General features: G+C 41.4%; 1 protein-coding gene across 2 annotated transcripts in view; it reads left to right on the top strand.

The window, feature by feature from the left end:
* The window catches only part of LOC128734720 (calcium-binding mitochondrial carrier protein SCaMC-2), a 59,784-nt gene extending 51,301 nt beyond the window's left edge, over positions 1-8,483 (top strand). For both annotated transcript variants that reach the window (XM_053829043.1, XM_053829042.1), the window contains exons 4-6: positions 5,855-6,013; positions 6,077-6,644; positions 6,717-8,483. In XM_053829043.1, coding sequence (XP_053685018.1) covers positions 5,855-6,013; positions 6,077-6,644; positions 6,717-6,931 — 942 coding nt within the window. In that variant the 3' untranslated portion in view covers positions 6,932-8,483. The remainder of the gene's footprint in view (positions 1-5,854; positions 6,014-6,076; positions 6,645-6,716) is intronic.
* The last annotated feature ends 8,681 nt before the right edge of the window (positions 8,484-17,164 follow it).

The raw sequence follows: 17,164 nt of genomic DNA, 5'->3' as shown, positions 1-17,164 counted from the left end.
CTTCAAAACCTTATCAGGCTAGTGGATTTTTGCTTCGTAAATGTCTGTCGAGCAATCTTTTGTACTAGAACTAATAGAAAGGTCATTGTTTTGAGATAAAACTTTTTTGAAATCAGAAGAAACAATGAGAATCTGCTGAAACAAATGTGACATAAAAACAAAATCAGTGGTAAAAGGTCAAAGAACGAAGTTCACAACTTCAATAAAATTAAGATTTTACCGGGTAAAAACAAAACGGAAAGGAAAACACCGCATTAAAATACAACCCTGAAACATTGCCGCATTTTTCTGTGGCTGCATTCAATCTGTTCCAAGGATGGACAGGACGGGATTTTCCATTCGTTTAATCCCTGTCAGGCTGCCGTTGTCAGTGTTACTACAATAATAGTGTATTTCAATTTTAATTTTCACTTTATGGGTTTCTGCTTTGGTTCTTGGTTGGATGTCCTGCCAGCAGGATTCACATCGAACCTTCACGATGCTGTATTATTATTTCCTATGGACAATTAGAGCTTCGATGTGCACTTGGTGCATCCTATCTCTGTTGTCGGTGCAATTGTACCACACCGTAAACCACCACATCCGGTATTATTGGATTGTCTGGTTGACAGCCCGGACAAAGATGGGATTGAACACAAGATAAGTTAGTTAAATCTCTTAAACCACCGGGAAAGGCACGTATCTCTAGAAGAATTAGCGAATTCATTTATCAGTAGAAGACTGAAAATCCGATAAACTAACCTCGAAACGCTTTATCGGAAGCGCCGCACAGTTTGTTTACTAACATCTTTATCATTCCACCAGTACGTACAGTGCCGCTTTAAGTATGACGCGGTGTTGGGATCTGCTGGTAGTTTGAGGAAGCCCTGCAGGCAGGATATGATATGGTATGTCTCTGTGCGAGCTCGCAAGTGTGGGGGCGCTCGGGTGGGTGCTCAAGGCCGCACGGAAGCACACCCCGTCCTGAATAATGGCGGACAGTTGGCGCACTTCCGATGTTTATACAAGCAGACACAATTATATTTCCGACGATTTAGTTGAATGGCAAGCATCACTTCCAACCGAGTTCACTTTAATGAGAAACTAAATTACCGTTGCGTGCTTATTCCAGGAAACATAATCGTTGTATAATGGCTTGTTAAGCGCTGAACAAACTAATTTTCAAATAAATTGTTTGTTGAGTTGTTTTTTTTTTGTTTTCACTTTGTATAATTGGCCTTAATTGGGGTCAACATGAAGTTTCTAAACTACGTTTCAATTGACAATTTAGTAAGACTACCCTAGTTCGATTTGGTAATCATTTTCTGTAGTTCTTACTATTTTTGTTCCCGCATTGTGTAGTAACTGCGACCACGACAAGAATTCAAATGTCAATCCTGTTGACTATTTTTAGAAACTTGAGCTCTTTAGTGTGTTTTAGTATACACTCAGAAAAGACTGGTCGTGTGTAAGTTAGAAAATTTACTCATATCTAGCCAAAGTTAGCTAAATAAGGCTAAACTGTGCTGCCTGCGTGTCGGTGGTTATGTTCCGAAGAGCAGGCAAACTGACCAGAAGTGAAAGGTTAATTCAGGCAATCCTGCACGGATACATACCATGGCAACGGCGACGAGTTCATTCAGAAAACGAAGCCGAAAAGGTCACTAGTCACTTCAGCTACCTGCCCCAGAGAACTAGAGAAGCATAAAACAACATATTTCTATGTTTCTAAGGTTTACCTCTGCTCAACACAAACAAGGATAAACGCTGTAGTGAAGCAGCAGACCGACCAGACCAGTCGTTGGTGGTGTCTCCGCATGCGATCCGGCGCATCGGTACAGTTGATTGGTGCGGCTGCATCGGAAAGGTTCACTTTTTTCAAAACGTTCCATCGACTGCCAACAACTGCAGGATAGTAGCATGTCGTGTTACCAGGTGCTGCAAGCTCTAGGTTTTGGCCCTGTGCCCAAAGTGGTGGCATAACAGTTTGCACTCGTAACCGTCGACGTTGGTGTTGGTTTGGTACAAGCCAAGTGATACAGAAACTTCGATTGTGTGTATATTTCGTTACCGGTTCGAAAACAAAATAGCAAAAAACTAAAGAGAGGTGGCAATTGCAGCGAGCGGGCGGACGGGCAAGTTGTATCGATTGCCGGAACTGAATAGTGCAGCGAAATTCCTGAACGGCATCAAAGGCATCAGCATGGATACTCTGGACAGCGATTTCTACGTAGAAGTCGTGCTCAAGGTTTGACAGTAGAATTTTGTTGTTTGATGGAATGCGCGTGTTTCGATGGGGGAAATTAGCATTTTCTGGCTGCACTCGCTGCTCGTTACATAACCTAGTTTTGGTGCTGTGATATGTAATTAAAGAGAATCGAAGGGTGTTGTTATAGAGATAATTAGCAGAGTGTGCCGATATTCTATTTACAGTGCGTGATTCATTTTACTAGATACTTTGGTTAATTAGAAATGACTGGTAGCGTTCCTTTTGCAATAGAGTTAGTGTCAAAAAGTTTCGCTCCTCCGAGCCTCCTAAAGAATGATTTGTTGATGATACGCTTTAGGTTGTTTAAATAGGAATTTTATATAACCGGCTAGCTTGCAGTCTATCTGAACTGCAGCTTGCAGAACTGTACACTGTAAACAGTGGTGTCGGTTTCTAAAGTTTAGATTTAACCCAGCGTCCCATGAAAATGTGAGATTTTCACCAATTCTAAACGATACGGTTTAGGTTGCATACCAACCGATTCATCAGAAATGTAACAACCGCGTGTTAGATTTCGAAAATTAATGAAAAAGTTCAAGGTCAAATTTTCCCATACGTGTTCTGTGTGATCGCTTTGCTCTTCAGGTACAGACATGGACAACGGTTAGACACAACTCCTGATTAAGTGTGTACCAGCATATTGGAAATTCCATTTGGGAAAAAAGTGACGGATTTTCCCCGTCCCAACAGGTCACAGATTATTGGTTTCTCCTGAACCTGGACCAATATGATGTCCTGCAAGTAAACCATACTGGGAAAACGCGTAACGATCAACTTACTTTGATCGGTTGTGTAGATATGCTGTTAGTATATATTCAAAAAACGAAGTTTTTTAAGGGAAAGGTCTGATAAACCAAAGACCGGTCTTGTCGTTAATCGTTAGTTGCAAACAAGAAAATAAAACACAGGTTTGGCGACTTTTCCTTGGAGTTTTGGTCAGCCGTGGAAAATTGAGTGAAGAACTTTTTACGGATAGCATTTATTTTTTGAATTGCTGAGAAAATTTACTAACATTTTCACACGGAAATTTCTGTTCTACCAGAAGTTCTACGTAAAACAGTATTATTTGAATTTAAAATTGCTGAGATTCGCAAATTTCCAACAACAGCAGAGTTGATGATGAGCCCCAATCTCGCAACTTCTCTCTTAAAAGGCTAAAACATCTTCCATCAAGCCCAACGGTTGATCTCGAAACGTTTTCTGGCAAAGCTAATTTTGTTTAACTTAATCATACGTCGCTTTAAAATCCTCAAATAATCTGAAAAGGGGCCTATTTTCTAATAATCAACATACTCTTATTAATTCAGTATTATTCTTATTAATTCAGTAAAATTAGTATTTTTTGAACAAGTTTAGACCTGTTTTGAGTCCTATTTGTGAAGCCTAGCCACAACAGGTATCTTATCATTCAGCATGTAATCGCAAACAAATCATTCTCAGACGCTCAAGTTGTCAATTCCAGTTTAATCGCATTCCTAAGTGTAGCATGTCGATATTGGCTTATACCATCGTTGTTTTTATTTGCAATTTGATCGATTCTGCTTGGAATTGTTGTCTCGCAAAACCGTTTCAGTTCCCGTATGGTTCGTTTTACATGAAGTTAAATGCAACAACACCTTTGTAGCACCATTATCATCTCCCTTAACTCCGAGGTCGGGACGTAGGTCACAACCCTCGTGTGGTGCTGGTGCTGATAGACGACACACCTTTCCAAATAAAATCCGACAGGAACTGTGCCACACACCCAGTAACACACTCACTCGATAACCGAGTGAACAGCAGCAACAAACAACACGCTAACAAAGAGGGGCGTAAACACAGCACGTGGGTCTTATCGCCCTGTGACTTGAGAACCGGACTTTCTTTGATAGGAAGCATGAAGCCACCGCCTGGCATGGTAACCGCCGCGGCTGCCAACCAAATTTCAGCCAGTCGGTTCTGATAAGAGTGTAAATTTGCTGGACATTGGTTTGGGTTGGTTTGGGGTCACAGTGAGGTCGGTTTTTATATAATATTTGTTCGGTTTAAACTGGATCCATTGCTGGGGAATAACAGCCGTGCAAACTATTCCATTCAGATATTGGCGACGCAGTTAGCTTAGAAGTCTTTTAGCACATTGACCAGGTCTGGGATGAAACCTTTCATGGGTAGAAGCCTAACAGCCTGGTGCTAACCAGAAAGGAATTATCATCAATTTTTTGGTTTTGCTTTTCATTAAACGAATCAACATCATGGCTTGAGCGTTTGATTAGTGTCTCATACGTTAAAATCAACCAACGATTGAAAACGTATTTCGGCTGGTTCGATTCAGTTTTCATTAAAACTGTGACTTCTGGAAATTTAACAACACGCAGATTAAGCATGCAGTCGGACAAACTACAACACGTCACTTTATGTTAATGGATGACGCACCCCAATGAGTGTCCTGTTTGTCTTTCTATAGGCGAGCGTCAAACTATCGGAAAGTAAATATTTACCTCTCTCGACAAACGGGAAACAACACAAAAGCACAGTAACTGTGTTCTGTTTGCAACCCTTTAATCATCGATAGCATGATGTTTATGTCTGATCGGTAGCTGACCGATCACTCCGAAATCTGCTAATTCACGCCAAAGTCTACTATCAGTTTAATTAGTCTTTGTTGTTGCTCTATAAACGTCAAATGTGCCGTATCACGTTGTACAACTACGTAGAGATTTCAATGTTTGATGTAGTGAAAGATCCTGCTACAGAATGAACGACCTTAGCCGCTAGCTTGTGGACGCTGTAGACTTCCGTCAGCTTTATGAAATTGAGAACTCATTAGCGGACGAAATTTAGTTCAAGGCGGTCATCAAAATGAAACCAAACCTCTTTCATGCGTAATCACTTAATACTTATCTCACTGTGTGTGTCCGCCTGCAATTGAAATGTACTCATATAAATCAAAGGCATGTATAAATTGAACTTTAACCACTGTTAAACCAGCCACGCGGACGAGGCATGTGATCCTCCACAACTCTCTCTCAAACGACGAACGGGTGGATCACGCTGCGTAAACGTCACTATGACGTTACACCCGTTAGACGCGTCCAATACTGACAGAATGATCGTTTGATGTTTACCGTTGTCATAAATAAACAAACACCGCACAAGCAAGACAGCGCGTGAACGCCTATCTGTGAGTAGAATGGTAATTTATTATCAACGCGCAAACTTTGAGCCGGTTCGAATTGGCTCAACTGCTGAGTTTTTGTATCAACAAGCTGTGGAAGTAGTGAAATTCGTAGTGCCTTTTACGTCATCCCATTCTCGTTCGGTCGTCGTCAAAAAAATTCCAAGCGTCATCCCTTGTCTAGGTCACCTTTCCGATTGATGCACCCTTCCATCAAAGTAGGCTCATGCTCATTCAGAAGCGCTGGAAAATGCTTCCTTCTTTCGTAGTTCAACGATCCATTGTTGTTTGTTTACATTTTCCCAATAACACCATCCCTCCATCGTCCTTGTTGTACTATAGCTAGCACAGACAGCAGTATTATGACTTGGGACGCCAAGCGTAGACACCCGCGTATCGTTAGCAGCCAAACTAACTGTGATTCGTTTCTTCGGTATTATCGCTACTTTCAGTATTTGGACATCGGCGAAGATCTGAACGTACCTGATGACTTCACACAGAACGAGATGCAAACGGGCATGTGGTGGCGACACTTGGCCGCCGGAGGAATCGCTGGAGCTGTGTCGCGCACATGCACTGCCCCGCTCGATCGGCTTAAAGTGTTCCTGCAGGTAACACAGTCACAGACTTGCCAAACACTCGAAAGAGGAATCTAACTAATTATTCTATTTTAGGTTCAATCCAGCAAGCAGCGAATCTCAGACTGTTTACAGTACATGCTGAAGGAAGGTGGCGTGCGGAGCCTCTGGCGAGGCAACTTCATTAATGTGCTTAAAATTGCCCCCGAGTCTGCGATCAAGTTTGCCGCCTACGAACAGGTGAAACGGTTCATCCGTGGCAACGACAAGCGCCAGATGACTATCTATGAGCGCTTTGTGGCGGGAGCCTGCGCCGGTGGCGTCTCCCAGACCGCAATCTATCCACTAGAAGTATTAAAAACCCGACTAGCGTTAAGAAAAACCGGACAATACAGTAGTATAATGGACGCAGCCAACAAAATCTACCGTCGCGAGGGTCTGCGCTCGTTCTACCGTGGCTACATTCCAAACATGCTCGGTATCATACCGTACGCCGGCATCGATCTGGCTGTGTACGAAACACTGAAGAAGAAGTATCTGAGTCACCACGAGACGGAACAGCCAAGCTTCTGGCTACTGCTGGCATGCGGTAGCGCATCCAGTACGCTTGGCCAGGTCTGCTCGTACCCGCTGGCGTTGGTGCGAACACGACTGCAAGCACAAGGTTGGTATCAACTCTTGCACAAAAAACTCAGTTCATCATGTAAACATTTCCTTTTTCCCTTTGTTCTTTCAGCGGTCACCATAGGTCCGCAGAACCCAGCGGATGGAATCACGGCTCAAATGCAGCCGAACATGACGAACGTGTTCAAGCGTATACTGCAAACCGAGGGTCCGCTCGGTCTGTATCGAGGCATCACGCCAAACTTCATCAAGGTGCTACCGGCCGTCTCCATTAGCTATGTCGTGTACGAGTACTCGAGCCGAGCGCTCGGCGTGAACATGACGTGATTTGGTGCGACCACGGATTCGTCATTCTCAGTTACTCGGCTAATCCTGTTGCTACTGCTGCTGCTGCTGTTACTAACGCTAGCGTCGCTTGGTTCGCTAGCTGCCGCCGCCGCAGTGGCTTTCCTAACACCAACAACAACCATCAATCATTTCCGTCGTTGTCATTCGCAGTCATCTTCTACGCGTCACTATTCTTACTGCTCCATCACGTCCCGGATGGCTCATCCGGCTATTTATTGATACTGAAATTGCTTCCCGAACTAACGCTTCTGCCCTCTTGCTGCTACCGAAGATAGTACTCAAGACATCAGAAAAGTAATATGAACAGAAAACTCAGCGAGCATTGCGAAACGAGTCCTCGCAGGGGGACGCAGATGGAACAGAATTCCGAGTCACACTGGCCTGTGCTTTTCCTGCGTTTTAAGGTGTACATACTGCAAGTTAATTTATTTTCCATACAAATATTAGTTTTTTTTATTTAATTTACTAGTATCAACCAATTGAACCCTCCTTTTTTAGTAGAAAACGGCATCATTTAGATTTTTTTATGTTTAGCGATAACTGTTCACCAATCACGAAACCTTCCAAAACAGAACCTATAAAGTAAAGTATATTTCAAGCCGAGCCGTTTAAAAGTCTCTCTAAAAACTGGTCACAAACCGAAACCGTAAAATAGACAGATCAAAGTACATATATTCAAAATCTTAAAGCGATAAAAAGGGAGTCATATGCCAAGCTTAATTTATATTATTTTATTATCCTTTATTAGTTGCGCCAAGCATAAGTAGATGTATTAGACAATTTTCCAATTAGCACATCTCTCAGACACCACATTATCGGGGTAGGAGGCAGACGCAAGAAATGCGTCCCACCGCCTTCTTCCCCCTAGATTGCATTTTTGTTGTCGTTGTTATCTTCAAAAATGCAGGAAGCATTATGATGGAAACATGGCTCCCCAGATCCGGCGCGGCAGGTTCCGCCAAGGCCTACGGAAGCTAACGGATGTGAAAGGGTGCGTTTGGTACGATTGTGCATAAATGCGTTCTAGATACATTATTATGTTGTAGGTGCGAGTGTGTGATTTCGGTTTAGCTAGGAGTTTTTTTTCGCTTCTAACAAATGTTACGGACCAGTAACCGTTTTCTGAGGTTTATTTAGTATAAAACACATACCCACAAGGCCAGAGTGATATCAAAGCAAAACAAGAAGAAGATTTTAAATTTTCCGCCACACTAGATAAATGACTCACAATATGACCCTGATACGAGCGTATTGTCATTAATCCCGGTTTAGGGTGTCGTAGAAATTGAAAATCTAAGAGGTGCTTACTAGTATGCCGTAAAAAAGGGTTTACCACGGTTGGGTTTCAACGAAGACATTGGTATGGCTCTGTGACGACACAGCAGTGAAAATATGAACTGTAAAAAAAAAATTAAAAGATCTGCCAACAAATGAGAAGAAAGTTTAAAAAAAAAAACGTTACATCGGCAAGTAAGAAAATAATGATGAATGGTGAAAAATTTTATTTTTGAAATATAAAAGAATTATTTGAAAGCAATTATGGTTTATTTTTCTAATTCCTTTTAAAAATGTCCTTGGTTTTTGTATAGGTTGTTTATATTGGACTGCTTTTGTTTTATTTTTTGCTGAAATACTTATGTTGGTCTATTGTTTGGTCTAGAAAACGATACGTTGCATGTTAAGTGGAAGTTCAAATACTACTGCAGAAGTGGTAGAGGGTATTCCTAAATTTCTCAAAAACCCAAAGTAAACTGTATTCATTTAGCGCACGACCTGTGCCCAGAGATATTGCTGATTTTACCCAAACTTTATTGATATTTGAAAATGTGTAATCGTTCACATTAACGTCTACTAACACCAATAAAATAGTTACGAAAAATGTGTTTATACGGAGTGCTACATCAATTTTAAACCTATTTGAAATTTTCAGCATAATAACTTTAAATTTGACCCACATTTTTGAAGTAATTGAAAGCGATCATTGTTCGGTTTATAAACGTATTTACAAATTTGGTTTGGTCGTCTTAGAAGTCGCAAATCGCTTTCGACCTGGTGAAGCCATCGTGCACGTTGGACCCCCTGTTCCTGGTGCCGGTGGGTTTGTTGAAGAGAACTATTTTCGTCGCACTGTCGTCCGGTATCCTTAGATGTATGATAGGAGTCTCCCCAAGTAGTGCCTGTAGCTCGTGATTCATACGCCTCCACCACTCTCCGCTTTCAGTTTGTACTCCGCCAAATATCGTCCGCAGCACTTTTCGCTCGAACACGGCAAGGGCGCGCATGTCCTCCGTGGGCAGCGTCCCGGCTTCAAGTCCATTAAGAACTACCGGTCTAATAAGGGTTTTGTAGATTGTTAGCTTCGTGCGGCGACGTATGCTTCCTGATCGTAGCATTTTACGAAGGGCAAAGTAGGCCCGATGTCCCGCTTGGATGCGCCGCTGGATCTCCTTACTAGTGTTGTTGTCCGCGGTCACCAGCGATCCCAAATACACGAACTCCTCTACCACTTCTAGTTCGTCGCCGTCAACGGTAACCGTCCGTGGAAGACGTGCATTTGTTTCCTTTGACCCTCTTCCTTATACATGAATTTGGTCTTCGGCGCATTTATTTTTATCCTAATTCTCTTAGACTCCGCTTTAAGTCTGGCGTAGATTGCCTCCGCCGTCGCAAAGTTGCTGGCTATGATACCGAAGTCATCTGCAAAGCCTAGAAGTTGGCTACCCTTGGTAAAAATTGTGCCTCTCCTTTCGAGGCCCCCTCGTCAGATCACCCCCTCGAGTGCGATGTTGAACAGCATGCAGGATAAACCGTCAGCTCGTCTCAACCCTCGCCGCGTCTCGAAGGGACTTGAGAGTGTCCCAGAGATGCGTACGATACACGTCACTCGATCCAATGTAGCTCTGATCAGTCACGTCAGTTTGTCCGGAAAACCATGTTCGTACATTATCTGCCGTAGCTTGTCTCGATCGACTGTATCGTATGCTGCTTTGAAATCAATAAAGATGTGATGCGTGGGCACATTGTACTTCCGACATTTCTGCAAGATCGGTCGGATAGTAAAAATTTGGTCCGCAGTTGCGCGAGCCCCCATGAAACCCGCCTGATAATTCCCTACGAAACCTTGTGCTATCGGAGACAACCGGCGAAACAGGATCTGGGAGAGTACCTTGTAGGTGACGTTTACCAGCGTAATACTGCGATAGTTGCAGCAGTCTAGCCGATTACCCTTTTTGTAGATGGGACAAACCACTCCTTCCATCCATTCCTCCGGTAGCTTTTCCTCCTCCCAAATCCTCGAAATAACCCAGTTTAGAGCCTTTGTTAGCGTTTCTCCGCCATGTTTATAAAGCTCTGCCGGTAGGCGGTCCTTGCCAGCGGCTGTATTGGTCTTCAGCAGCCCGATTTCTCGTTTGACTTCTTGGAGATCAGGTGCTAGGACATTACTATCTACCATGGGTGCTCCTAGGTTAATTTCCGTTCCGCCTCTTTCTGCGACTTCGTCATCCGTACAATACCGGGTGGCAATTAAAATTTTGGAATTTATTTCTCAAGCTGTTAAAAAAAGATACTTGAAGAATTAAAGATATGTTGTCCAAAAAATTTGTTAAAAAATTTTAATAAAAAATGTCCGTAAACGGCTATTCGGCGAAGCTTCGGTTTAAGTCGCAACAGGAGTGCTGTACGGCCGTCATGTCAACTTTGCGAATGCATCTCTTGATTCTACCAAGCAAAAGTTTGCAATTAATTTGTGGTTCTCCAGTTATTTTTGTACACTAAGAAGCTCAAAATTTGTCGTCTACAACAAATTATTTTCCGGAATGTTTGTTTTATCAACCAGCGGCATTGGGATTTCAGAGTCGATATCTGTCCCTCAGTGTATTCCGGGGCTCTTGTCTTCTTTCGGCACTTTATTCTAACTTTTATCAATGTTTTGCAGATGTACTGTTAGGAACAGTTGAACTTTTTTGCGGCATCCCGTTGGCTCACGGAATCCTTGTTGATGAAGGCACGAAAGAGAACGAAGTTCTTCTGCGTTCATAATTTTGGCTGGTCTTCCACTATACCTTGCTTGTGAGTAATTGTTGGGGATCTTGGGATATGGTAAATAGTCGAAGCTACAACATTTTTGCTTTTAAAATGCTGTACCGTACACTTTTTGCCGAGATCTTTGGGCAATTCGTAGAAGTGTACAACGCGGTCGCGCAATGCTTTTTGTTTTGGCGTCATTTGGAGCCAAACTTGGCAAGTATAAACAAAAGAAAAATACTGGCAAAAAGAGGAAAGAGAAGGTTAATACATACATACTCTGATTTTTCTCTGAGCTGGTTTGTTGTTGAGCATAGGGACCTCAAAAAACATGCAAAAGTTTAGTTGCCAGTTGCCACCCGTTAAAATGCTGTTAGAATTGTCGGTTATTGATGACATATTGGACTTATTACGTAAATCATGTCGAACAACTCGACTCGACTTAATCACTGTCGAGTGTCGAGTGCGAAAAGAACGATCAGTTCAGTTTTCGGTTTGCGGTTTCAAGCACATAACCACCTAAATTTTCAAGTACTTTAGCAGCTGTATCAAGAATTCCTCTCCACTCTACTCGGCCATGGACTACTCGTCGGCAATTGGCTGAGCGTCTCGACATATGCAAGTCGGCTTACACCTGCTCGAGCCATCTAGCACGTTGGACTCCTCTATGCTTAGAGCCGATGGGGCGCGAGAACGGATTTCATAACACAGTCGCAGGATATCCTTGCGAAGTGGCCGGACCACCGTAGTCTCCCAACCTTCGCCAGGTGTACGATGAGGACCTCTCCAAGTAGTGCCTGCAACTCGTGGTTCATACATCTATCCCTCTCACGGCTTGTATTCTGCCAAAAATGGTCCGCAACACCTTTCGTTCAAATACGGCAAGTGCACGTGTGTCCAAGTTACAATTTCAAGTCCATAGAGGACTTCCGGTTTAAAAAGCGTTTTGTACATCGTCAGTTTTGTGCGGTGGTGTATGCTCTTTGTCCGAAGCGTCTTGCGGAGGGAAAGCTAGGCTCAACTTCCAGCTTGAATACGTCGTGTAATTTCCCGACTCTTAATATTGTCGGCGGTGACCAGAGATCCCGAATATATGTACACATCTAAAGTCACTGCTTTCGATAAAGTGGGTTTCGAGGTTAAAAAAGAATCACTTTTCAGTCCACAGCTGTAGATTGCTCGCAAAATGGAGAACTTTTTCGTAAACTTCGGCGTTTATTTTGTAATATTCCAGGGCATGCTGTCGATCAAACGACTGTAATTCGCTTGCAAATTATCGAAGAGCTTCCTCTATTTTAGTTTGCTTCGCCTCAAGATATTGCTTCGCGGTAGACGGTCCGGTTGGACTTGTTCCTTGAAACTTCTCAAACCGGTCGTCTATGATCTCTGGCTGTAGAATACATATGATATAACTTCTATCATTTTCACCGCCGTGTTTAACGATGAAAATTTTGTGTTCCGTTTGAAAGCAGTCGCCACTAAGTTTTAGGATCTGTAGGGGGTTAGTGGGATCCTGTAGACGCAAGGTTACCGAGCCCACCTTGACAAGCGAGTGGTCGTGGGCTCAAATCTTAGTAGAATCAGGCCAAACAAAGTTAAGTGACTTTAGCATGGGTTTATTCTGAGGCCCCTTCACATCTTGCTAAATGCTAAATGCTAAATTCACATCTTGCACTCTTGCTAAATTCTGCATTTACTTACAATAAAGCCTCTTGTCAGGGCAAGTTATAAGAGTGGTACTTGCTTAAGGTGCGAATGAAGCCACTTGTACAAGGGCAAATTATCCTGACTCTAGAGAGCGAGCTTGAATGAAAAGTGGTAGAAAAGCACAAAAGGGGAAAAGGGGGTGGAATGTCGATACTGATGCACGAATAATAAAGCTGTTCGCTCACTCTATAGCAATACTCAACAGAACGAAGCGCGGAATACAACACCTGGACGGTGTTATAATAGATTGAAATATTGGTCGCAGTGAAAATGTCCATACAGAAAAAGACGTTTATAACCCAAGCATTTGCTTTTTTTAGCTTTTATGAAGGTTTCTCTTCGTGATAGCCCAAATCCAATTTAAGCATCAACTCAAATTTCATTTGTTTCGTGCAAAAAAATGGTAACACGTTCCCTGGGCTACACGTGTATAACGTTCGGAAGACACCGAACCGGAATGGCAAACAGTACAACGCGGCCTAAATTCGCGCAAGTAAGTTCTACCGGGTTGACTCACAAAACCATTCTGCATCGTGATGGAAGATAACATTTACGTCAAGGCCGACAGCATACTGATGCCAAGACACGAGTACTATGTTGCCACCTCCAAGTTTGCAGTTCCCGAGAGTGTACGGAAGAAGTAGTTGTCGAAATTCACCAACAAATTCCTTGTCTGATAAGCGATCTACCATTATTGTGACAAAATGAGTCAGAACATGAACTAATCTGACAACAAATCCTTATTGTGAAGCGTGGACCAGTGCAGTGTCTGCCGCAGAAATCAACCCTGTCTAGGCACTAGATTTAACGACTACGATTTAGGTTTCCCTAGTTCTTGCACGGGTTAGTCTAAATCGATAAAAGGTTTTACTGTGGCCAACACAAAATATGCAATACCTTGCAGATTCTCATTATTACGAAAATAGAAATTTGTACATCTTCAGCAAAATGCTGCATCTGCATCATGTTAACGCAGCCAGTTCTTGAAGGCATCCTCGAAAATGATGTTTTCATATCATTTTGCTGGTCAACGGCCAGGCATATTCCGCAGTATGTACCGAAGAGAGAATTCCAAGAAATCAGGTCGAACCAGAAATGATATCTAATTCCATTCAACTGCCTGAAATCAAAGGGAAGGAGAAAAGCGTGGACCTCCCGTAGCAAACACTTCCCATATAAATCCCATATAGATGATTTATTTTCAGTCATTGGGATTATCTTTACTAATTAAGGTTAAGTGATACTGCGGGCCACCGGATATGAATTAATGGCATTCAATTACGGTATTTCCGGTTATGGTTCTGTGGAGGCGCTAGGTAAAGGCTTGGAATGTCCAGAGCTATATTAGACGCTTCTTCCTAATTGCCTTCCTCATTTCATACCCGTCAATGGTAAAATGGAACAAAATTTCAGAAAGGTAGGAAATTGATAGACAAGAAATAGGAACAATAAAGGGCTCAGTAGAAGCCCTTGAGGGACTCTAGACTCTATTAGCAAGAAAGAAGACTGTTTGTGTTGGCAACGGTTGTCTTTCTAATAGACATAGGTAAGGGTAGAAGATAGATTTCATAATCAAAGATATTTTATAGTATAAGACGAGATAAGATGTGAAGGCAAAAGAATGACCAATTAGGTGAGGGACGGTAATCGAAACTTTGAAGCTAATTTTCTCCTTCATGTCTTCCCAACAAACGTTTTATTTGAACAGTAGATTATTCAACTGTTATATAGCCAATACCTAGGAATCAAGCGCTTAATAAACAATTGTACAGCAAAGATGTTTGTTGGGTTGTCTCACTCCAAGGGCACTATAAAACACCTTTTATTTCATTACTTTCTTCTACCATTTCCTCCATCTATTACTATTGGAAAGATTACATTTATAAGAAAAATAATTAATGCTTGACTTCATTATAAGCCAAGGCAAAAAATATAAGGTTGAGTCTAAACAAGCGAACGTTTTAACATAGAATAGAATCGAATTGGATTACTGCATGATTGGAAAATTGAACGAAATTCATCTGTTTTGAATGTGGATTTTAATATCTTTTTACAATTTAAGATGTGCGGACGTGGTAATAAAGGTTTTAATCATGTATTTCGTGCAATAGTCAAAAAGCAAGATTTTTACAAATCGAGTTAGAATATTATCCATCGCGTGTAAGCGCACCTGTATTAAAAATGCTAGAATGATGGCATGCGACTCCCATAGTTCAGAGGTTTGACAGGGCAGAAATGATTTGATTTCAAAACATTAACGATTAACCTTAGCTAATAAATCTGGAACGTTTCGTACAGTAAACAAGCAATGGATCAAAAACAACCGAAACGTCCATTTTCTAAATACTACAACATCTTCTTCAGTAGATTAACCTATTTCCTATTCCTACAAAATTCCTCTAAGGATTATTTCCGATGCCTACCTTTATTTTGAAAAAATTGCATTGAGTTTTCAATGGTTTGTTGTATTCATTGGCGGAACCATCATTTGTCTTTAGGGGGACTAAAGCACGAGCATTATTTTTCATCTATTATGTGTGACATTTTGTATGAAATATATCCATTTAAAACTACCAAAAACGTGTAATAAAAGTTCAATGCAATTCCAATGAACAAAATGCGACAAAAATTATCCAATAGCAGTAATTAATATTTACTTATTTTTTGTTATGTTAGTTAACCAATTTAGCTACTTTTGTGTTTCAGTGAAAGCGGCTTTAAATTTTTTTTCGTTCTATCATAATTTTGAACCTACGAATAGTGATACCAATAATCTATTTATGAACAAATGAAAAGTGGATTGGTTTTGATAATAATTATTTTTAATTGATAGTTCGTGTATTTATATTTGTACAGAACTGATTGTAAGAAGTGAAACAACTGAGATAACAATGCACAAAAACGAACCGTAGTCGTGTGCTTAAGCCTGGTAGCTAGAGATATAACTGTTTAAGAAGAGACTTACCAAGATTTTGAAAATGTCGAAGCCGAAGATTCTCTTGTTCTAGCAATACAATTACAAGTATTCCAATTTGATAGCTCTTGTAAACAGACAACTATATGAATTATGAAAAATAAATCTTAAATAAAATTACCTAGTGATATTTAAATGTATGTAACTAACAACACAATATAAACCCCAGCGTGTAATAAGGTTAATTTCTTTAATCTTTAATCTATTTTCATACGCCAGTTTTTCGAACGTAGTCACATTTGATACATTTCATAAAACCCTAGTTGTTGTTACAAAAAGTGATTACCTTAGAATACACAACAAATTTCTGAACACCCATAGAGCCAGCAAATTCCAACCGCTAACGTATTTATCATAATAAAGGTTAAGTATTCCAAAATTGACGCGGTCCGTCAAGCAGGATACTGTCAGCCCTACATATTTTAAAAAGGTGAACCTTAGCGTGAAGTTGTACAATCGTTTCTAACATTACCCAACAACTCTCTTTAACTTTCTTGTTACTAATTGAGGAACTTTACAATCATGCAAAACCCTCTGATTCAACGTTCGCATCCAGTTATTGAACAGACATAGGAGAAACGGAATATGTGAAACGTATTCCTAGCTAGTGAAACTAATAATAAAATGTAGACCACAAAGACTAATGATTACTCCTTTGAATATGGGATTGCAAAACCGTCTCTCTACTAAATAAAAACCAGAACAAAGGTGAAATTCACTAACCGACTTTATTTCGATAATATTACACACCCTCTTGTTCCTGCCTGATGGTTTACTGTCCAGCTCCAACGACTATATAAATTCAGGCGTATCTCTGGGGGGAAGCGTTAGTCATTTTTTAGTTGGGAAAAACGATCGATCCCGGCGTAGGAGCGTTTGTTGTCGTGGGTGCTACTATCGGTGGTGGATTGATGATCACCGGCACGATCAGTGGGGGTGGGCAATAGCTAATCGTCGGAGCTGAAGGGTTCGCGGTTATGATTGGTGGTTGAAACTGAATTGGTGGATAGGAGGACCAATTGACTATGCGTGATAGCAGAGTAGAGGAGCTTGATTGCGCTGAGGCACGCTGAGCTGTCGAAACGAGGCCGAACAAGAGCAACGGAAGCAGAAACTTCGATGCCATTGTTTGCCGACGGACGTGAGCGGGTGAACTGTCCTCGAATTGCTCCGCGTGGGTAACTATTAAATAGCATATTTCGAAATGAATTATACATGAAAAGTTTGCTAGCTCAGGTGTTACTGCGGGGATCTTAGTGTATGGCAACTGGCAAGGCAATACTTAATTCAAAGCTCATTTCGGTTAATTAAGACGAACGGTCTTTACTTGTTGAATAGCCTATTGACAATTTGTTTTCAACACTATATAATGGTGTTGATTAAAATATATATTAGTAGGCACATACCGATACGTGTTAAGTCACATAAAGAAGGCAAAAGAGATTCGAGTACCTGAGCTTAAAGTGAGCTGAAAAAATATTGTTCTAGTTAGCCTGAAACAAAAA

Source organism: Sabethes cyaneus, chromosome 2, assembly GCF_943734655.1.
Source record: "Sabethes cyaneus chromosome 2, idSabCyanKW18_F2, whole genome shotgun sequence".
Taxonomy (NCBI): Eukaryota; Metazoa; Arthropoda; class Insecta; order Diptera; family Culicidae; genus Sabethes; species Sabethes cyaneus.
The sequence above is the reverse complement of the archived record's forward strand: the minus strand, read 5'-3'. Positions and strand labels throughout refer to the sequence as shown.